This window comes from Dictyostelium discoideum, assembly GCF_000004695.1.
Source record: "Dictyostelium discoideum AX4 chromosome 6 chromosome, whole genome shotgun sequence".
Classification (NCBI taxonomy): Eukaryota; Evosea; class Eumycetozoa; order Dictyosteliales; family Dictyosteliaceae; genus Dictyostelium; species Dictyostelium discoideum.
In genome coordinates this window covers 64467-87293 of record NC_007092.3, presented here as the reverse complement: position 1 = coordinate 87293, position 22827 = coordinate 64467, and the positions used below count along the sequence as shown (strand labels likewise).

The window sequence follows — 22827 nt, the reverse complement described above, 5'->3', positions numbered from 1 at the left end:
CAGTGGTTGGTACCTTTATTCATTGAGAATAAATCTTAAAAGATTTTTTTTTTTTGGAAAAAAAAAAAAAATCAAAAAGAGATTCCATTGGCTATCGTAAAGTCACTTCTTGTGTGTAAATTTACACAAAGATAATTTTTTTCTTTTTTTTAGGTGGTTAATAATAAATTTTATTTTATTAATTTTAATTATTTTTTTTTTAATTATTAAATTGTAAAATTGGTCGTTTATGAAGAAACTCATACCTTTGTGTCAATAATTGATTTTTTTTTTTTTTTTTTTCCTTGAGATTAACCAAAACCCCTCTAAGACCAATTTCCATGATATTATTTCATAAGGAAGTCATTTAATAGCTATTTTTGAATAAAAAAAAAAATAAGAAAATAAAAAAAAAAAAAAAAATTTTATTCATAAAATTTAAAATGATCTGATCATTTTGTTTTTATTATAATTATTATTTTTAATTAAAATTTTTAAATTATTTTTATTTAAAAACCAATGAAATTAATAAACTACACAAATGAAATTTTTATTTTATTATTTTTTTTATCTTTTATTTTAAATTTTGTTTTTTTTTTTTTATTATTCTTTTTCCTTTCAATGTTTAATTTTTGAAAAAGTTTGCAAGGATAGCTTGGTTTTCAGCAGATAATTGGAAAAGGGATTGAGCGACTAAAGATTCTTGAGAACGAAGAGCCAAAGAGATGATTTGTTTATCATCAGGGTTGACAGCTTTTTTATGGAGACCTACGGCAATGATTTCCAAAACTTTAACGATATATTGTTGGGTCATAATTTGTTGACTAAAGTCACGAATCAAAGTACATAAAGATTTAATGATTGAACCTGCTTCACCATCATCTTGAATTGGGAGATAACTTAACCAAAGGGCAATAGTTTGTGGGAAATTGTTACCTAAATGTTGTGGAAGATTTGTGATGATTCTACCCATAGCAGAGATTGCGTTATCTCTAGCAGCAATTAAATCATCGTCTTGCTCTTGAACACTATTTACAGAGACAATGACGTTGTTGATGAGTTGAAGTGATTCCATTAAGAATGGAGTGAAATAATCTTTACCATTTTCAGCGGCCAAACCAATACCAAAAACAGCGCTTTGTATGAGTGATGGATCAAGATTTGGTAAGGTACAATTCATCATTGGCTTAATGATGTGTGGATAGAGTTCAAAAGCTTTTTGACCACCATTTTCAATGAGATCATCGAGAATGCAAATCATAGAGGTTTTAATTTCAACGGATGGAGCAGTTTCAATGAGTTCAATCATGGCTGGTAAGACGGTAGCAATGTAAGGGACGGCTTTTTCTTTGAATTGAATGCAAACTTCACCCAATACCATTGCTAAACTATTGTAGGCATCATCAATGATCTCTCTTTCTGGTGATTCATCAGCATCTTCATCCTCTTCATCGATATTTTCTTGATATTCAGTTTCCAACTCTTGGAGGGTACCGAAAGATTCATTGGCAACTTCAAAGGTGAGACTAAGAATTCTATCAGCTTGTTCACATTGACCACCAATATCCATGAGATCAGACAATGCTTTTAATTTAGCAGAGAGGGTATCTGGTTCAGATTCAGTTTTAATGGAAGCAGCCATACGTTCATATGAATCCAAGAATAATCTACTGGTGAATTCAGCTTTCATACCATCTTTAAGGCCACCAACGGCTTCAAAGTGTTGTTTTGAAATCTTTACCAAAAATGGAATAAGATTAACTGCTTGAATTGCAACTAAACTACTAAATGGGAAATCAACTAATTCAATTGATCCTTTATATAATTGTTCGACATATGGGAATAAATGATGTTTTAATTCCATTGCATAAATTGATACCATTTCTAATGCCATTGCTTTATTTTCCATAACAATTGAACCAGAGTTATTCTATAAATAAATAAATAAATAAAAAAAAATAAAAATTTTAATAATTTTTTTTTTTCCAAAAAAATAATAATTAATAATAAACAATGGGTCACACTTACACTTTCATCACTAAAATCTTCACCATTTTCAACGGAACTGTCAACTTTACCATTGATAGCATCCATTAATGGACTCATAGAGTATTTAAGGTATGGAATGAAATCTTCACCAAGACATTGGGCGAAACGAGTGAATGCTCTTAAAAAGAAATCAACTTGTGGATCGTCATCTTTGAATTTCTCTAAAGATGAAACGTATTGAATGATTTGAATACAATCATTTAAAAATACTTTTTTACCTACAGCAAGACCTACTAAAGAGATGGTTTCAATGGCTCTACCACGGAGTGTTTTAGTTTCAACTGATGTTTGAGTTCTGAGGATTTTAATTAAAAATGGCATAATTTCAGAGTAATGCTATAAATTTTAAAATAAAATAAATGTTAATAACACTAGTGTTTAATTAAAACAACAATAATGATAATTCACACCAATAACAATATTGATGATGATGATGATGATGATGATGATGATGATGATGATGATGATGATGATGATGATGATGATGATTATTTGATAAAATGAAATTTAACTTACTTGAGTAAATTCTTCACCAATACCATCAACAACAGATGAGAAAGCATTCAAAGAATGTTGAACGATTTTGTAGTTTTCATTTTGTAAGAGTGGTGATAATCTTCCTAAGAATTGATCTTTGAATTCTTTGACTCTGTTTGGTTTAATTTCATCAAGGAATAATGTTAAAAATTCACAATTTGAAATGGTAACTCTTGGGAATGGGTCATTGAGATGTTCTAATGAAACTGGAATTAAAGTTTTGTATAAATCTTGCATTTCACGTTTAAGGTATGATGCAAATGAACCTAAACAATAGAAAAATGCGAAACGAACACGTGGATGTGAATCATTTGCTAATGGAAGGATTGATCTAAAATAATAATAATAATAAAAAAATTAATTAATTATTAGCTTTCTCTTTAAAAACTATATGATGATTCTGATGAGTACATACTGAATAATAAGTTTGAAATTTGTTTTGATTTGTTTTTCACAACCTTCTGAAATACTTGAAAGGGTCATTAAACCAGTATAACGTTCTTTCCAATTACCAGAGTTGAGTAAAGTTGGTGCACATTGTAAAAAGAATTCCCATAAACCTTTACTGACACAATGTGATAATGCTTCAATAGCTTCAAATGCAACATTGCTATCGTCATCATCTGATGGTTCTGTATCCTATAATTTTGTTTTGTTTTTTTTTTTTTTATTATTAATAAAGAAAATATAACAACAACAATAAATGATTTTAAAAAACTTACTAAAGAATTCCAATCTTTAAGATCCATATCTTCAACACTTGACATCCATTTTAATAAGAGTAAAACAATTGGTTCTAAATATAACTTTTTCTTCATGATACTTGATTTGAATTCGGCAAAAGTAAGGAAAAAGTGTAAGCATGCATGTTTAGTTTCATCTTCGAGTGATTGATGTTCAAGGAATTGGAAAAATACTTTAAAGATCATATCAAAGTTGGTCTTGAACCAATCAGAGTGGTATTGTGCGATAATGATAAATGTAAGAATTCCTTTTTGGGCTTCTTTTTCGAGGTTTGATTCAATGGTTTTTTGAATGGTCTGGGAAAATAAAGAAGAAGAAAGAAAGAAAAAAAAAAAAAAAAAGTTAAATCACCATATCTTTTAAATTTTTAAAAAAAAAAAATATACACACATTTAACATTGCTGGAATTAATGGTTTGAAAACTTCAGCTTTTTCAGGGTTTGCATCAATAAAAGTTGAGACAGTTTCAAGGGCAGAAACTTGGACCTTTGCTGATGGATCATTTAAACCTTTTTCGACTAAAAGAGCAAATTTATCAAAATGTGGAGCGAGTGTTTCAGCAACACGAGAATCGTCAATGATTGCACCAATTAAATAGAATGATGATTCTCTGAGGTTTTCTTCTGGTGATGATGATGATTCAATGATGAAGCTTAAGATCTCTGGCCATTTTTGTTCTGGAACGAGTTGAATTGCAAGAATTGCAATAACATTGAGAATTGAATGTCTAATATGATTCTTTGGTTCTTCTCTAACTGCAAACATTAACTCTGTCTTTAAAGTAACAAGTGTTTCTGGTTTTAAACCCTTTAAAATGTTACCTGAATCATTACCATTAACTAATGTTCTAAGTAAAACTGGTGGATATGATCTTAGCTATTTGATTTGTTTATTTATTTATTATTTGGTAGGGTGATTTTTTTTTTTTTTTTTTTTTTTTTTTTTTTTTTAAAATAAAAAAAAAAAAAGGATATAAATTAGATTATTAAGATCTATTTATTATTTTTTTTTTGTATTATAACTATTATTTGATTTCATTTTCTATTTAATACTAAAAATCCCCCATATTGCTATCAATTTGAAATTTTCTAAAATAAAATCTATAGTAATAAAAAGAATTAAATACATACTAATTCATCTTGAGAAGTTCTTATTAAAACAATGAAACTGTTAACCAATTGATCTGGTTGATGATTTTTATAATCTGCATAAAGTTGTTCAGCTTGTTGAATAGTGGTTGTATTACCAGAGTTTAATGCTTTTAAGAGATCGGTAATTGGTTGGAGATTCATTGTGTTTTTCTTTTTATTCGCTTTTTTTTTTTTTTTTTTGTAAATTTATTTTAAAAAAATAATAAAAAATAATAAAAAATTTAAAAAAAAAAAAAAGAAAAAAAAAAAAAAAGAAAAAAAATCGTTAGTAAATAGTATTAAGGTTTATTATTGTTATTATTATAATAAGTGAAAAAATTAATAAATAAAGAAAAAAAATAAAAAATAAATAAAAAAAATTATTTATCTTATACCAATTATTATTTTAATTGTGATGAAATAAAAAAAAAAAAAGAATAAAAAAAAAATGGTAATCACTATAGAAAAATATTGAATGGGTGGGGAAATATCATTTTTTAAATTATTACTTTTGATATAAAACTTACATTTTTAAACTTAATAAGGTATATGTTTGCTTTGATATTAAATATTTAAAAGAAAAAAAAAAAAAAATATATATAAATAGAGATACAGAGGAATTCCACAATAACAAAAAAAAAAAAAAAAAAAAAAAAAAAAAACCTTCAAGTCCCAAAAACCGACTAAATTTTTTTTTTTTTATTTTTTTTTTTTTATTTTTTTTTTTTTTTTTATTTTTTATTTTTTTTTTTATTTTTTTTAATTTTTTCCATTTATTTGAATGAAACTCTTCAATCGATTCGTTTTTTTTTCATTTTAGGTATTGGAAAAAAAAAAAAAAAAAAAATAATAAAAAAAAAATAGGCCAAACCCAAATTATTTGATAAAGATATTGAATTAGTTATTTTTTTATAAATTTTTAGTATTTTCCTTTTTTTTTTTTTTTTTTTTTTTTTTTTTTTTTTTAGTTTTCTTGTTTTCCCTTTTTTTTTTTTTTTTTTAATTTATTTTGCTAAAAATTTTTCAAACAAAAACAGATAATAATTTAATAATAAAATCATCTAAATCAATGAAATGATAAGATCAATTTATAAAATTAAAAATAATTTTTATAAAAATAATCTAAAATATTATAGTAAAATGAGTGGCAGTGGTCTTAATAATAATAATATTAATAATAAGAAAATATTTAATGTTATTGGTATTGAAACTAGTTGTGATGATACAAGTATTGGCATTGTAAATAGTGAAGGAAAGATTATGGCAGAATATTCTAAACCTCAATGGTCATTACATAAAGTACATAATGGAATTGTACCATCAATTGCATTTGAAGCACATCAAAATGAGATTGATAATGCCATTGAAAAAACATTGGATAAAGCTGGTATGACAATGGAGGATATCGATGTAATAGCGGTTACAACGGGACCAGGTATGGGTAAATCATTGGAAGTTGGATTAAACAAAGCCAAACAATTGTATAGAGAATTTAAAAAACCATTCTGTTCAGTGAACCATATGGAAGGTCATAGTTTAGTGGTTAGAATGGAAAACCATTCAATTGAATTTCCATTTCTTATTGTATTGGTCAGTGGTGGACATTCACAAATTTTAATATGTAATGATGTTTCAAAATATCAACTCATTGGCAATACATTGGATGATTCTATTGGTGAAGCATTAGATAAAGCAGCAAGAATCTTGGGTTGTCCATATGGCCAAGTTTGGGATGGTCAATCTTTAATCGAGAATATACATGGCGGTCAAGCTATTGAAATTTTAGCTTCAAAAGGTGATCCAAATAGTCATCATTTCACTTTACCAATGAAAGATTCAAATAATTGTGATTTCTCTTTTTCTGGTATAAAATCTTCACTTGCAAGATTAGTAAAAGAAATTAAATCAAAATCATCTTCATCATCATCAATAACTAATAATACAACAACAAAAACAACAACAACAACAACAACAACAACAATAATAACAACAGAAACAAATAATTTAATAACAGATGAAAATGAATTATCATTCGTTGATAAATGTAATTTAGCAGCATCATTTCAAAATGTTGCATTTAATCATTTAGAACATAGAATTAAAAAGTCATTAGATTGGTATTATAATTTTAAAACACCAAAACAAAAGAAAAATGAATTATTAGCATCAAAAACAAAAAGTGGTAAACCTCCGGCAATAGAAATCATTAAAAGGGAACCACTAAAAGGAATTGTAGTTTCTGGAGGTGTTTCAAAGAATAATAATTTAAGAAAAAGAATAGATGATATTGGAAAACGTTATAATTTGCCAATCTATTTCCCAAGACCCGAATTATGTAATGACAATGGAACCATGATTGCATGGGCTGGTGTTGAAATGTTTAAAAAGGGTATGACTGTTGATGACCCTGAAAAAGTAATCTATTTACCTGTTTGGCCACTAGATTTAAATCCAAAACAAATATTCAAGTCAAATTTAAAAGAAAAAGATAAACAAATTAGAAAGGGATGGTATGATAATACAATAAAAAAATATGGTATTCAATAAAAATACTTTTTTTTTTTTTTTTTTATGATCGAAATAAATTAATATTTAATATTGTTTTTTTTTTTTTTTCTTTTAGATATAAATATATATATATATATTATATATTTTGTTTTTGTTTATTATGCATTTAGGTGGATTGAGATTATTGAAATTTATTGTTGGCTTTATTATTATTATTATTATTTTTTTTTATTGTTTTTTTTTTTTAAATTTGTTTACAAGTCATCATTGTCTTCTGGTAATGGGAGGGCAGCAGCATCAGCGACTTCTTTTTCATATAAACTCATTAAGTTGGAATCGAGAACGGTTTCTGGTAATTTTAAGGTTGGTTGTTGAACGAGAGTGACAGCCTTGTTACCGAGGAGTTTTGATGTTAACCAGACGAATGGTTTTTCGAAATTGTAATTTGATTTGGCTGAAACATCATAGTATGATAAATTGTATCTACGATGGAAAACAATTTGGGATGGTTTGACTTTACGATCTTTAACATCAACTTTGTTACCACATAAAACGATTGGGATGTTTTCACAAACTCTGGTTAAATCAGAGTGCCAATTTGGAACATTTTTGTATGAAATACGGGATGTGACATCAAACATAATAATGGCACAATTACCTTGAATACTATATAAAATAATAAAAAAATTAAAATTAAAAAATAAAAAAGTTAGTAATTTAATTTCGTTAATGATCATATGATGGATGAGTGTGTTTATATTCAACTTACTAATAACCATCTCTTAAACCACCGAATTTTTCTTGACCAGCGGTATCCCATACATTGAAGTGGATTTTACCGAAATTGGTGTAGAAGATTAATGGATGGACTGATACACCAAGAGTTGCTATATTATTGAAGAAAAAAAAAAAAGGAAAAAAAAAAAAAAAAACAGTTAAAATTTGATTCCTAAATATTGTAAAGTGATAAGCTTTTGACTAACAAAAAAACATATTGCTACCCAAATAAACCAATATTAAATATTCTGTAATTTGAGATCAATTGCTAAATCTTATTTTTTTTATTTTTTTTTTTTTTTGTAAGAAAAAAAAAATAATAATAAAAGGATACATACGGATATATCTTGGTTCGAATTCACCAGTAAGATGACGTTGGACAAAAGTGGTCTAAAAAAAAGAAGAAAGAATTAAATTAATATGATTTGATGTTTTATTATTATTATTTTTTTATTTTTTTATTTTTTTTACGAACTTCTTTTACTTACTTTACCAACACCACCATCACCAACTAAGACTAATTTAATTTGTTCTTTTTCTGCCTAAATAAAGGTAATGAAATTAAAAAAAAAAAAAAAAAAAGTGTTAATAAATTGAGAACATTAAAGAAGTTTTTTTTTATATATAATGAAAAAAAAATAAATAAATGAAAAAATAAAAAATTAAATAATAAAAAGAGTTTATTTATAATAAACACTCATATTATTTTTTATTTTCAAATTAATTTTTTCTTTATCATTATTAGTTCTATTAATAAAACTTAAAATTATACACATACCATTTTAACTTTCTATCTCTATCTTATGAAAAACTAAAAAAAAAAATTTAAAATAAAAAAAAAATTTTTTTAGTTTGTACGCACAAAAACGAAATTTTTTTTTTTTTTAAAAAAAAAAAAAATAAAAAAAAAAAAATTTATATTTTTTTTTTTTAAAAAAAAAAAAATAAAAATTTTTTATTCACAGAGAGAGTTCAAAAAAACCAAAAAAAGAAATAATTTTTTTTTTTTTTTTTTTTTTTTTTTAAAATTCTTTTTCCTATTTATTTGTTTTTTATTGTTTTCTTACTTACACTTTGTTTGTACTTTAAAAAAATGTTTGAAAATATAATTTTTTTTTTTTTTTCTTCCGTTTTATATTAAAACATGTTGGAACCACCTCTGTCTGACATAAACAAACTTTTTTTTTTTTTTTTTTTGGCGCCAAAAAAAAAATTACTCAAGAATTTTACAAAGAGGGAGAAAATTTTTTTTTTTTTTTTTTTTTCAACATCCCCCACTATCTTATTTTTCACAATTAAAAAAATAAAACAGTGTGGTTGTCATTAAAAATAATTTTAAAAAAAATAATTTTAATTAATGATAATGGTTTTTTAAAAACTTAAAAATAAAAACACAACCTTTTTTTTTTTTTTTATTATTAAGTTTTTAAAAATCTAACTTTTTTGGGTGATACCCTTTTAAAAGTGAATTTGATTTTTTACTTTCTTAATTATTTTTTTAATATTTATTTTTATTTTTATTTTTTTTTTTTTTTTGGAAATTACCTAATTGATGATGAAGCAGAGGCAAAGTTATTATTTTCAATTTGTTGTTGTTGTTGTTGTTGTTGTTGTTGTTGTTGTTGTTGTTGTTGTTGTTGTTGTTGTTGTTGTATTAATAACAAAGTGGAAGCAGTTGGATTTGAGAAAATTGGTTTAATTTTTGGGAGAAAAGATTTAAAGAAAATTGAAATTGGAGAAGATTTACCAGAGGAAGCATTTAAAGCATCAGGGATTAATTTTGCAACTTCTTCAACGAATTTTTGTTTAACTTCTTCAACAATTGATAGAGATTTCTTTGGAAGTGTTGAAGAGGAGGAGGAGGAAGTGCTATTTGAATCCAATTTATTCCAATAACGTATTGATTTTTCATTGTAGTTATAAATGATTGGAATATCAGTGAATTGATCAGGTGGTATGATATCTGTACGAGATGAATTCAAATAACGTAATATGAAATAAACTTGATTCTCATCAGGGATATGAAAAAAGGATTCTTTATTCTTTGAGTGAATACTAGAGGTATTTAGAGAGATTTCAATTGTATAACCATCGAATTTTGGACCAGTAATCTCCAAGAGTACTCTAATGAATTCCCAAAGTATCTTTGGTGGTAATGTTAACATTTGAATACAAGAACCAATGGTTTGAGATCTATAGTTTAATTGTTGTACTTTTTTCTTAAAATATTGACAAAACAATGCCAACTCTTCATTGGATGGTACTGAATTCTCTAGATTTTTATTTGTTACATCAATATCAAATGATGTATAATCACGAATTGAAAATGATACAATAAAATAATCATTGCTAAACTTTTGAGATGATGGATTTGATGGTACAAGTGGTTGAAACTATAGAATAAAATAAAATAAAATAAAATTTTAGAGTTAGTTTTTAAATTTAAAAAATAGTTTTTTTTTTTTTTTTTTTTTTTTTTTTTTTTTTTTTTTTTACATTTGGTTTCATTAAATTTTGAGCAAATTTTAAAGTATTTAAAGAATTTAAATAAATGAAAATTCTACTAATAGTTTTTTGAAATTGTTTAATTGGTAATAGCCAACTTGTACGATGACCAGTTGGATTATCTAAAGCTTGAAGTGAAACTCTTTGTTCCATAAATGAATGTAATTGATTTATACTTGTTAGTCTAACTTGTTTACTAGAATTTAAAGAGTAGAAAGAATCACTGATGGCACAATATTCATGAGAGATCAATTTAATATCAATACCATAAAGATTTTTATAGAGAAGACGAATTTGACAAATTGATCTTGGTATGACCAGAATCTCCAATGGTAAATAGAAACTTAACTCCAATGGTGATATCAATGAATTGATGTAGACAGAGATATCATTGGAGTTGATGATGGCACGTAATGAATTTGTAATATCATTTGTTGGTGATTGATTGATATCTTTCTCTAAATAGACCAACAATGGATTGGAGTAAGGTTGAAATGATAATTTAATTTCAGCGGTTTTCTTCTCTACAAACATTATAACATTGGTACGAGTTTGATTTGAACCAACAAAACAAACAAATTCAATTGACATTGGTTTAATAGTTAAATGAGTTATCAATTGTTTATAGATTTCTAATGTCTCCATTTGTTTCAATAATTGTGATGATATATTGGTAATCTTTGATATTGTCATTAAATCATTACAAAAACTATTAAACCAATCACTAGTTTGTTGATATTTAAATATCCAATTACCTTTTCTATATATATAATTTTCATTTGAATTATTCTCTCCGAAAGAATTTATATTAATATTACTACCACTACCATATTTCTTATATTCAAATGGTCTTTGTTGAGTGAATGATAAAGTATAAAATCCATTTTTAAATGAAATTGTAATTGGTGTTTGATGTGATATATGATTTGAAAGGAATGGTGAAATCTTTTGAATTTGTTGTTCATTAAAAAGGAAAACAATAGATGTAGTTGTTGTGATTCCATTATTTTTATAACCATTATTACCATTATTATTATTATTATTATTATTATTATTATTATTATTATTATTATTATTATTATTATTATTATTATTATTATTATTATTATTATTATTATTATTATTATTATTATTATTATTTTCAATATCTTGTTGAGATGGTTGATAATAATTTATATTTTCTTTCTTTAAAAATGATTGAATTGATAATAAATTAATTTTTTGATTTGAAGCTTCAACAATCTTTTCCAAGAGTGTAGAGATATAACTTTGAAATGGACCATTTCCATTACTATTGGTATTATTACTACTTGATATACTACCGATTGGACATTCTTTCAATAGTTTATTCAATTGATCACTCTCTAATTTAATGATAGAATCCAATGTCATTATGGTTGATTTTGGTAACATCTTACAAAATAGTAAATGAAATGATGGAGTGAAACAAGTTGCCTTTATAGAGATAACTAAATAATATGGGTTATTCTCTTTTGCTAAACTAATACTAACACAAATGAAATTTGAATCAGAGAATAATTCATTCGCCAATTGATTACTTTCACTATTATTACTACTATTCATTTGTAATGGTATCTTATTAAAACATTCTAATCCTAAAAATAATGATGCTTCTTCAAAACATGTTAAAAGTGACTTTATAATTATAATAAAAAGGAAATATTTCTATTAGTATTTAATATAATAAATAAATAAATAAATAAATAAATATATATATATATATATTTAAAAACCAATAAATGCAATACAATACCTTTAATTTAAATACATTTACAATTGATTCAATTTCATTTGGATCTTTATTTAATCTTTGTTCTAAATGATTTGTAAACTCTATATAATTTGAAGATTTAATGAGTGAGAATTTACCATTTTGAAAGTTTACAGTGATATCTAAAAACTTTGAACCATATAACATCACTCTCAATACAGTTGGTAAATGATCATTATTTCCATTTGAATCATTTTGATTTTCATCAGAGAATCTTGAACTCATTATTAACTTTATATCATTTAAATGGAATGATCTGCTTAATGGGTTATTAGATTGTTTAGTTGATAATAAATTTGGTTTACCATTATTATTATTTCTATTGATTATTGGTGATGCAGTATTATTATTATTAGATGATGATGATGATGATGATGATGTTGTATTTGCTGTGATTCTATTATCTAATAATAATGAATTCAAAAGATAAACTTTATCATATGCATTCAATTCAATTGCTTGTAATAAAATAGTTTCTAAATTTAAACTTGCCTATATTAAAAAAAAAAAAAAAAAAAAATTAAAAAACATTTAGTTAATTAATTTTTAAAAGATATATGTAATAAAATCTAGATTATACTTACAATTTTAAAATAATTTTCATTTTTTGGATGAGTAATTGGTGGATAATGTGATATTTTAATTTTTTGATGTTCATCAATGTAAATCTTAAAATTTGTATGTTTATTTGGCATTAGATTTCCTAATGTATGTTGTGTTACACCAACCAAATTAAAATCTTCAGGTAACCAATAAAATACTGTAATAGATTGATCTTTACCAAATACACATCTTATATTATTCTTTAGAATGGTTTTCTTTAAGTTTTCAACTTGTGATGCTAAAATATCCATTTGCGATGATATACATAAATAATCTTTAAAGAAATAAATTTAAAATACAATATTAGTTTATATTATCATTATTATTATTATTATTATTATTATTATTATTATTATTATTATTATTATTATTATTATTATTATTATTATTATTATTATTATTATTATTATTATTATTATTATTATTATTATTATTATTATTATTATTATTATTATTATTATTATTATTATTAATATTATTATTATTATTAATATTATTATTATTAAATAGGGAGGTTTTTAATACATTACGAACTATATTATGTAATTCAAATAATGGTTGAGCAGATGAAATGATACGATTTTGAACTCTATCTAAAACATATTTCATTTTATTATCATATGCAACTTTGATTGGTCCTTCACCATTTAAATTTCTTTTTGAGTATACAAATAAATTCAATGATAATATAACCCAATTTGATTTCTCTGATCCACCATCAATCGTTAAGTAGGCTTCATATTCATCATCTACAAATATATGAGCCTTACCATCAGCTAATTAAGAATGATAATTTAGTATATGCTATTAATTATTATTTATTTATTTATTTATTTATTTATTTATTTATTTATTATGATTAAAAATACATACAAACAGTAATAGGTTGAAATTCTTTTGGAACATCACTAATGAATAATTTATATTTGATGATATCATTTAATCTTTCTAAGGCTGATTCAATTTGAGTTGGTTTTAAAGGTGGTGGTGGTATTACTCTCTTAATGTTTGTTGGCATTCTTTGATAAGTACCTGTTGTTAAAACATCAATTGCAGTGGGCACATCATAAATTGGTGCTCTTGCATTCACTAAACTGAATTGTGTATTTATTAATAAATCTGCTGCTTCTCTAAGATATGAATCCTCAAGATTTAATATATCAATTATATTCTAAAAATAATAATAATAATAATAATAATAATAATAATAATAATAATAATAACTAATGTTAGTTTAGGGTAAATAAAATTATTATAAACTGATTGATAATTTTTGTAATTAACACTCATTCTCTATAAATATAACATACATTTGCTTTTGTAAGAGTTGGTACATGTTCTGACCATTTAATTAAAACCATTAATCTAAGAAATTTCTCTCTTGTACCATCTAAATAATCAACAATTGCTTTTTTTCTCTCTAAATCATTGGCCTTTGGTAATCCTTCTGTTAATCCCAATAAACTATTGTATGATTGTTCTACTAATCTATGAATGACCAATGATAATGATATATTTCTATTTTGTGGTATTATTGGTGTAGTTTGTTCTCCATTCATTGGCATCATTCCATTGGGAGGTTGTTGTTGTTGTTGTTGTTGTTGTTGTTGTTGTTGTTGTTGTTGTTGTTGTTGTTGTTGTTGTTGTTGTTGTTGTTGTTGTTGTTGTTGTTGTTGTTGTTGTTGTTGTTGTTGTTGATTTTGGTCCATTCTTGGTTGATGGCTATATTCTTTTACTTTTTCATTTAAAAAAAAATAAAAAAATAATAACAATAATAATCAAAAAAATGAAAAAAAAAAAAATATGAGAACTAAATTAATTTAAAAAAAATGAAAATCAAAAATTTTTTTTTTTTTTTTTTTTTTTTTTTTTTTTTTTTTCAAATGGTGTAATAAAATTTCTAAAAAAAGATAAAATAATGATTTTATGGCGTGAGCTAAAATTTCTATTTTAAAACCAAAGGTATTCTTTTGGTAAATTTGGGAATTATATAAACAATTATGTGTCTCAAAAAACGATTTTTTTTTTTTTTTTTTTTTTTTTTTTTTTTTTTAAAAATTTTAATTTTTTTAATTTTTTTTTTTTTTCATTTTCATTTTCATTTTCTAATTTTTTTTTTTTTTTTTTTTTTTTTTTCTTTGTAAATATTAATATAATTAAAAATGTTAAGAATTAACAGAATTTCTAACTTACGTACTTTTGGTCAACGTTTCTTCTCAACTGGTAGGTTTTGATATTTAAAACTTAAATAATATTTGTTAATAATAAAATAAAATAAAATAAATAAATAAAACATTTAGACTAGAGAATATCGTGATCAAAAACACCACTCTATAAGCCAAAAAAAAAAAAAAAAAAAAAAAAAAAAAAAAAAAAAAAAAAAAAAGAAAAAAAATAAGAAAAATAATATACTAACACTTTAATTTCATTTAACAAAAATCAAAATTTCAACTATTTATCATAAACAAATATGAAAAAAATAAAAAAATAAAAAATAAAATTAATATTAATTTTTTTTAAAAAAAAAAAAAAATAGAACAACAAGATGTTGTTGTTATTGGTGGTGGACCAGGTGGTTATGTTGCAGGTATTAAAGCAGGTCAATTAGGTATGAAAGTTACAGTTGTAGAGAAAAGAGGTAAATTAGGAGGAACATGTTTAAATGTTGGTTGTATTCCATCAAAAGCATTATTGAATGCATCACATCTTTATGAAGAAGCCACCACTAAAATGTCCAAATATGGTGTCAAATGTTCAGGTGTTGAATTAGATTTGGGAGCAATGATGCAATACAAAGATAAATCAGTCAGTGGCTTAACATCAGGTATTGAAGGTTTATTCAAAAAGAACAAAGTAAAATATGATAAAGGTTTCGGTAAAATCACTGGCCCAAACACTGTCGAAGTTACATTAAATGACGGTTCCGTTAAAACTATCGAAACCAAAAATATTGTCATTGCAACCGGTTCAGAGGTTACATCACTTCCAAATGTTAACATCGATGAAGAGTCTATCATCTCTTCAACCGGTGCCTTAGCTCTTAAGAGTGTTCCAAAGAAATTGATCGTCATTGGTGGTGGTGTCATTGGTTTAGAATTAGGTTCAGTTTGGAGTCGTTTAGGTTCTGAAACCACTGTTGTCGAGTTTACAAATAGAATCGCTGCTGGTGCCGATGGTGAAGTCGCAAAGAAATTCCAAAAATCATTAGAGAAACAACACATGAAATTCCATCTCGAAACTAAAGTTACCTCTGTCGTTAAAAAATCTGATGGTAAGGTTACTGTAACCGTTGAACAAGTTGGTGCTGGTGGTTTCACTGGTACTCTCGAAGCTGATGCTGTCCTTGTCTCTGTTGGTCGTCGTCCAAATACTAGTGGTCTTGGTCTTGAATCAGTTGGTATCCCAACCGATAAAGCTGGTCGTGTCGAAGTTGGAGATCACTTTAACACTAAAGTTCCATCAATTTTCGCAATTGGTGATGCCATCCGTGGTCCAATGCTTGCTCACAAAGCTGAAGAAGAAGGTATTGCTATCATTGAACAAATTCACAATGGTGGTGGTCATGTTAACTATGGTGCCATCCCATCCATTATCTACACTCACCCAGAAGTTGCTTGGGTTGGTAAGACTGAAGAAGAATTACAAAAAGAAGGTATCCAATACAATATTGGTAGATTCCCATTCGTTGCAAACTCTAGAGCCAAAACAAACGATGATGTCGAAGGTTTCGTTAAATTCCTCGCCGCTAAAGATTCTGATAGAGTCCTTGGTGCTCATATTATGGGTACCAATGCTGGTGAATTAATTGGTGAATGTGTTTTAGCTATGGAATATGGTGCCTCATGTGAAGATATTGCAAGAACTTGTCATGGTCATCCAACTTTATCCGAAGCTGTTAAAGAAGCTGCTATGGATGCTTACGATAAGCCAATCCATATGTAAATCAATTTTAAAAAAAAAAAACAAATATTATAAAATAAAAAAATATAAAAATAAAAATAAAAAAAAAAAAAAAAAAACATTAAGGATTTAATATACAACTATTTTTTTTTTTTTCATTAAAACCCATTTTTCAAAATAGTTTTATTTTTTATTTAAAAAAATTAAAGAGAGAAAATTGAATTGAAATTAAAGGAAATTTATACCCTTAATAATTGGAAGTGAAAATTAAACTTTTCTATTTGGTAGAATTAATAAAATTTTGGTTTTTAATTAGCCTTGCAAGTTGTATAAAAGGTTCATCAACATTAAAGTTCTCTTTTGGGTTAATTTCAAAAAAAGGAATATTTTTTGAATTTGCCCATTGTTTGGTAATATTGGAATCAACAAGGTAATTTGGTTTGGTCATGTATGTTTCAGGAGTTTCAGAATTATTACAAACCAAAACTAAATTCCTTTTAGAGAATTCATTTGAAAATTTATCAATTTGAACCATCCAATCATTTAATAGATTATCAAAACTTTTTTGGCTATGACATCCATACACTAATAAATATCCATGGGCTCCCTTGTAAAGGAAATCTCTTTTATCTGAAGTGTCATTAAAATATTTATTTTGGGGCCAAATTTGAAGTTTAATATCTTGATTATCAACATTTATAGTTTTAATATCAAAGTCTACACCAACCTGACTTTCAGGAAATGGTGAAAACTCTCCCAAAGTAAACTTTTTTAATAACGATTTTATACCACACTCATAGTCATATCCAATAATAACTATTCTAAAAATACAATCTTGTTCTAAATTTTTTTTTTTTTCCATTTATTAAAAATTTTTTAAATTAAAATAAAAAATAAAAAAAAAAAAAAAAATAAATTGGTTTGTGATGGAAAAAAATAAAAAATAAAAATTTAAAAAAAAAAAAAATAAATAATATATTTTCTATTTCTTTCTAATAAATTAAAAAATCTATTTAAAAAAAAAAAAAATAATTTGAAATAATTTTAAAAATAAAATTTATTTATTTATTTTTTAATTTTTTATTTTTATTATTTTATAATATAAATAATAATTGGTTTTACAAAAATAAATTAAATTTGATGAATTAATTTATTTAGTTTTAATGTTTGAGATTTCAAATGTTGCTTGTGTTTTAGCTTCATTGATATAACCAAAGGTGAAGTTTTCACCAGTTGATAAACCATTTTGGATTAAATATGGTTGGAAATGGTAAACTTTGTCAGAAACTTTTTCAACATTCCAAATATCACTTGGTTTTGAAGAAAAGAAATTAGCGGTTGCAGTAATGGTCAAGTCAATAATTGTTGCATTCCAATTATTTACCAACATCACTTCCCAAACAGTAAATGTGGTATTTTTATCATCCCATGTTGATGTTTGATTTTGAGACATTGAAATTTGGTTAGAGTCAGAAATAACACCCATTGATAAGAATGCAAAGATACAAGAAATTAAAAGGATAGCTTTAATCATCATCTTTAAGTTTTATTTTTAATATAGATTTTTATAAAATGAATTTTTTATATAATTAGTATTTTTATTGATTGTTTTGATTTATATAAAAAAAATAAAAAAAATCCTGTTTAAATAGTTTTTTTTTTGGATTTATTTGTAAATATTTTAAAATTTTTTTTTAAATAATTATATTTAACCTAATCGATCATTATTAATAAAACCTAGAAATTATGATAACTAATAATAATAATAATTTTTGTAATTTGAAAATGTGGTATTTATTTTACTTAAGATTATTCAAATATTCAATTTTGTTATATCTTTTTTTTTTTTTTTTTTATTTTTATTTTTTTTAATTTTTAAAAGTGGGGTTATGTATAAAGTAATAAAATACAAATAAAAAGATAATATTAACTTTTTTTTTTTTATTTCTTTTTTTTTAATTTATTTTTTACAAATATTATTTGTTTTTATTTTTTTTAAATTTTTTTTTTTTCTATTTTTAATTGTAATAAATATGGATGTTGATGTATATATTTATATATATATATTTATGTAATAGTTTTATAAAATAAATTGAAGGTATATGATTTTTTTTTTTTTTTTTTTTTTTTTTTGTTATTACTATTATTTTTTTTTTTTTTTTTTTTTTTTTTAACAAAAATTTACAAAGATTATTTCGATTGCCATTCCCAAACTTTAATTGAACCATCGAAAGCAGCAGAAATGATTTGATTATTGAAAACCATTAAACATTTTACACCCAAAGAATGAGATTTTGGAATGGTGTAAACACATTCAAGTGTATCGAGATCCCAAACTTTGATTGAATTATCTTCAGAACCACTGTATAGATAACGATCTTTTACGACACAACTTGAGACAGAATTCCAATGACCTTTTAGAGTATCGATACAACTGAAATTTGAGAGATCCCAAATCTTGATGACATTATCTTTTGAGGTTGAGAAAAGATAACTAGCGGTACAATGAAGAGAGAGTACCCAATCTTCATGACCTTGCATATTGAAAAGCATACTAAGTGTTTCAGTATCCCAAACGTAAATGATTTGATCGTTACCACCACTAAAAAGATAACGTCCACTCAAAGCCAATGTTTTAATGTACTTTGTATGAACACCCTCAAATGATTTAATTTCTTTAAAGGTTGACAAATCCCAAACCTTGATAGTTTTATCATAACTACAACTGAAAAGATATTTTTCATTGGCCACGACACAATTAACTTCACCAGTGTGACCAACCAATGTCTCTATACATTTGGTGTTACCACTACGAATGATATGAACTTTGATGGTGTTATCAGGTGATGAAGTGAAAATGTAATTACTATTACAAGCGATACTTTCAATTGATTTTCTATGACCATTGACAGTGTATAAACATTTCCAATTGTCATTGACATCGAAAACTCTATAGGTACCATCACCATAACCAGCGCATAATAACTTTTGATTATCAAAGAATGCGATCGAGTTAACACGTTCACGGAAACTTTGAATGGTGCTAACACATTTGAGATCTTTCTTTGAGAATTCAGCTTTTGGAAGTTGTTTTGCACCCACTTTAATGGTGTTATCAGATGGCATAAGTTCTGGGAGAATATCTGGCATAACCATAGTACCTTGTTGAAGTTGTTTCTTATTATTTCCAGATAGTACACCACCCAATTTAACATCTAAATCTAAAAGAGCACAAACAGCATTACATTTGTGAGTGGTGATGAATTTATTGATACCTGCTTTACCAAGATTACCAAGACCAAATCCTTTACCATCGGGTGTATGAATTTGAGGATCAGTGTAAAGATCATCAACACCTTGAATATCGACAACGATCATTTGTTTATTTGAGAGTTCATAGGTGAAATGAGAGAATGCTTGTGGAGTTGAACGATTGGTTAAAACTGCACCATAATTTGAATTATTCTTTTTGAATTCACCAACCAATAATGGTTCAATGGAACAAAGTATTGGTTGACCATTGGAAGAAGGAGATCTATCGATTAACTCTACAACCCAAGACATAAGGAATTCAATTTTCTTTGGTGGTTTCTTTTGATTGAATTTATTACCCCAATCTCTACAGACCATTTGCATTTTAACATCTTCAAAGTATAATTCTCTGCTAGCTTGTTGTTCAGCTTCCTTTTTGTAGAGTTTCAAAACAAATTTTGTACCATTCTTCAATTGAGTCATTGCCTCATTATTCTTTGAAATTGGTGAAATCATTTCAATTGGTGGGAATAATTTGGTGGTTGTACCTAATGGATAATTTTCATCGGTTCCAACACCCAATGAAACGGTATGATAAGCCTCTCTAAGAGCACCCTCTGCAAATGGTTTTCTTTCTACCTTTAGCTTCATTGATAATCTAATCCATTTGTTAATGATTGGATCAAATTCCCAAAGAATACCCATTTCACCGGTTTCAGAGGAAATATTTATACCACTAACACTACTACTACCACTACTTGAGAGAAGATCTTGAATCTTTGGTGATGATTGTTGTGAAGTCATTGGTGGTGAATTTAAAATAATCGATGAACGTTTGGTTGTGATTGGTGATTTTGGAACTGAACTAATTGGTGAGATTGAAGCTTCCTCACGTAAAACACGTTCAACTTGTTCATTACCTTCTTGAATTTCAGCTTCGATTTTCTTTTGATTTTGTTCTAAACGTTTGATAGAATCTTGAAGTTTCAAACGTTCACTTTCACGATCACGTTCTCTATCAACAAATTCATTATATTTCTTGAGGTTATTTTGCATTAACAAAAGTAATGAATCACTCTTTTTCAAATCATCCTCAACTTGTTTGATCTTATTGTCTTGTTTATCGAATTGATTCTTACAATCTTTTTCCAAACCTTCAATTTCACTACGATTATCTTTAACGGAACGTTCAACCTTTGAGAGTTCAGATTTTGTATTATCAATCTCTTCACGAATTTTCTTTTGAAGTTTCTCTTCTACCTTTTTAACCTCTTCCATGATTTCATTCTTGTTGATATTGTTAGCAGCGGCAGAAACAGAGGATGGAATAAAGTGAGAAGATGATGAAGGTCTACCAGAGGTACCATTAAGACCTGCCATTAAATTTCCACTACTTGTACTTTCTAATTTCAATTTTCTAACCTCTGATGAAGTATCCAATTGTTGAGTTTCAATGATTTTAATCTTATCTTTTAAGGATTCAATCTTTGAATCAAAGAGAAGTTGATTTTGTTCGGATTTCTTTTTCTCTTTCTCTTCAACCTTTTTAATGATTGAACTCTCCAATGTATAACCGATGGAATCTGTTTTCTTTCCAATTGAATCATCGATCGTAGAGACCAATTGACGTTTATCAATCTTTTCATTAACTTCACCTTCGATTCTCTTTATTTTAATATCTATATTACCTGTTGAACGTTCTAATTTTTGTGATAGTTCATCGGATAATTCTGTCAATTCTTTTTTCATTTTAATTGATAATGATTGTAATTCTTGTTGTAATTCTTGTTTACTAGTTGACATTGATGATATATTTGCGCCATCAAAAGAATCATCGCCACCACTACCACCACCACCACTAATACCACCTTTAACTAAAGGTGAAGAGGTTGATTTCTTCTCTTGAATTTGTTGAGTGATTAATCTTTTGGCCAATTGTTGTTGTTGTTGTTCAACCTTTTTAGCAAAAGCCATACATTTTTCAATGCCTTCATCCAATTTGGTTTGAACATTACCGCCTAAACTATCTGTATGATTACGTACGACCTTCATTGTTTTCTCTAATTGATCCTCCATTTGCTCAGTAAAATGTGCCATCAATTGTGTGTGTAAATCAAATTGATGATCAAATTTCTCCACTGCCAATTGTAAATGAAATTGTGCGTCATCCTTTAAGTGATTATCAAACTCTGCCTTTGAAACTAAAAAACTACTACATCCAAACTTTTTGAATGGACATTGACGTGAAACAAAATTTGGTGAATTTGGTGTAATCAATGGTGATTGCAATGTTCCACTCAATGGAACTGATTGTGGACTATTAACATTTATTGGTGGTATACCTGTTATACTCTCTTTTCTCTTTTTTATATTAAACATAATTTCTTCAATAGTTTTTTTTGGTTTATTATTATTATTTATATCAATAGTATTAGTAATTAATAATTCTTCAATTGTTGGTGTTTTTTTTGTTGTTGTTGATGATGATGATGATGATGATGATGATGAGTTGAATGTTTTAGTTTCCTCAACTTCCTCTGTTGGGATTGGTGATTCGGTTGTTGTTGTGGTGACTGGTGTTGTTGTTGTTTTTGTTTTTCTAAATGAAAACACCCAATAAATTGCAAAACAAATTAATGGTACAATAACAAAATAATAGATATTTTGTGATATGGGGTTTTCAATACTTGTCATCAAAGGACAGTATACGCAAAAAAAAAATTTAAAAAAAAAAAAAAAAATATGTAAAAAAAAAGGAAAATAAAATAAATTGTTTTTTATTTTTTTTTAAAAAAAAAAATTTATATATATATATGGGTTGATAATTTATTTATATATATATGGATTGAAATTTATTTATATATTATTTATTTTATTTACTAATGGTTTTTTTTTTTTTTTATTTTTTTATTTTATTTACTATTACCGTTTTTTTTTTTTTATTTTTTATTTTTTTATTTTTTTACTTATTATTTGAATCAAATACACACACAAATTAATAATAAAAAAGTGATTGGTGGGTTGATAAAATATAATTATATGAAAAAAAAA

The 22827-nt window shown here is 25.5% G+C and overlaps 8 protein-coding genes across 8 annotated transcripts; 2 read left to right on the top strand and 6 right to left on the bottom strand.

The window, feature by feature from the left end:
* Window positions 1-604: 604 nt before the first annotated feature.
* DDB_G0291650 (importin subunit beta-3) lies at window positions 605-4601 on the bottom strand (the record flags this gene model as incomplete). The annotated part of the gene is made up of 7 exons (XM_630035.1): window positions 605-1909; window positions 2008-2364; window positions 2545-2896; window positions 2981-3204; window positions 3288-3605; window positions 3700-4185; window positions 4440-4601. The coding sequence occupies 7 exons, from the start codon at window positions 4599-4601 to the stop codon at window positions 605-607; spliced, it is 3204 nt and encodes a 1067-aa protein (XP_635127.1).
* Window positions 4602-5579: 978 nt separating this feature from the next.
* DDB_G0291299 (hypothetical protein) lies at window positions 5580-6986 on the top strand (the record flags this gene model as incomplete). Its single annotated transcript, XM_630034.1, has 1 exon — window positions 5580-6986. The coding sequence occupies one exon, from the start codon at window positions 5580-5582 to the stop codon at window positions 6984-6986; it is 1407 nt and encodes a 468-aa protein (XP_635126.1).
* A 215-nt stretch (window positions 6987-7201) lies between these two features.
* On the bottom strand, window positions 7202-8505 carry ranA (GTP-binding nuclear protein Ran; the record flags this gene model as incomplete). The annotated part of the gene is made up of 5 exons (XM_630033.1): window positions 7202-7613; window positions 7717-7834; window positions 8063-8114; window positions 8213-8266; window positions 8503-8505. 5 exons carry the CDS (start codon window positions 8503-8505, stop codon window positions 7202-7204), a joined length of 639 nt encoding a protein of 212 aa, XP_635125.1.
* A 760-nt stretch (window positions 8506-9265) lies between these two features.
* med14 (hypothetical protein) lies at window positions 9266-14333 on the bottom strand (the record flags this gene model as incomplete). The annotated part of the gene is made up of 7 exons (XM_002649054.1): window positions 9266-10117; window positions 10221-11885; window positions 12004-12513; window positions 12606-12898; window positions 13155-13400; window positions 13498-13795; window positions 13935-14333. The coding sequence occupies 7 exons, from the start codon at window positions 14331-14333 to the stop codon at window positions 9266-9268; spliced, it is 4263 nt and encodes a 1420-aa protein (XP_002649100.1).
* Window positions 14334-14786: 453 nt separating this feature from the next.
* On the top strand, window positions 14787-16566 carry lpd (dihydrolipoamide:NAD oxidoreductase; the record flags this gene model as incomplete). The annotated part of the gene is made up of 2 exons (XM_630030.1): window positions 14787-14847; window positions 15161-16566. 2 exons carry the CDS (start codon window positions 14787-14789, stop codon window positions 16564-16566), a joined length of 1467 nt encoding a protein of 488 aa, XP_635122.1.
* A 235-nt stretch (window positions 16567-16801) lies between these two features.
* On the bottom strand, window positions 16802-17386 carry rabU (Rab GTPase; the record flags this gene model as incomplete). The annotated part of the gene is made up of 1 exon (XM_630029.1): window positions 16802-17386. One exon carries the CDS (start codon window positions 17384-17386, stop codon window positions 16802-16804), a length of 585 nt encoding a protein of 194 aa, XP_635121.1.
* Window positions 17387-17674: 288 nt separating this feature from the next.
* ecmF (cellulose-binding domain-containing protein) lies at window positions 17675-18061 on the bottom strand (the record flags this gene model as incomplete). Its single annotated transcript, XM_630028.1, has 1 exon — window positions 17675-18061. One exon carries the CDS (start codon window positions 18059-18061, stop codon window positions 17675-17677), a length of 387 nt encoding a protein of 128 aa, XP_635120.1.
* A 653-nt stretch (window positions 18062-18714) lies between these two features.
* Window positions 18715-22155, bottom strand: mhkA (myosin heavy chain kinase; the record flags this gene model as incomplete). Its single annotated transcript, XM_630027.1, has 1 exon — window positions 18715-22155. The coding sequence occupies one exon, from the start codon at window positions 22153-22155 to the stop codon at window positions 18715-18717; it is 3441 nt and encodes a 1146-aa protein (XP_635119.1).
* Window positions 22156-22827: the final 672 nt, after the last annotated feature.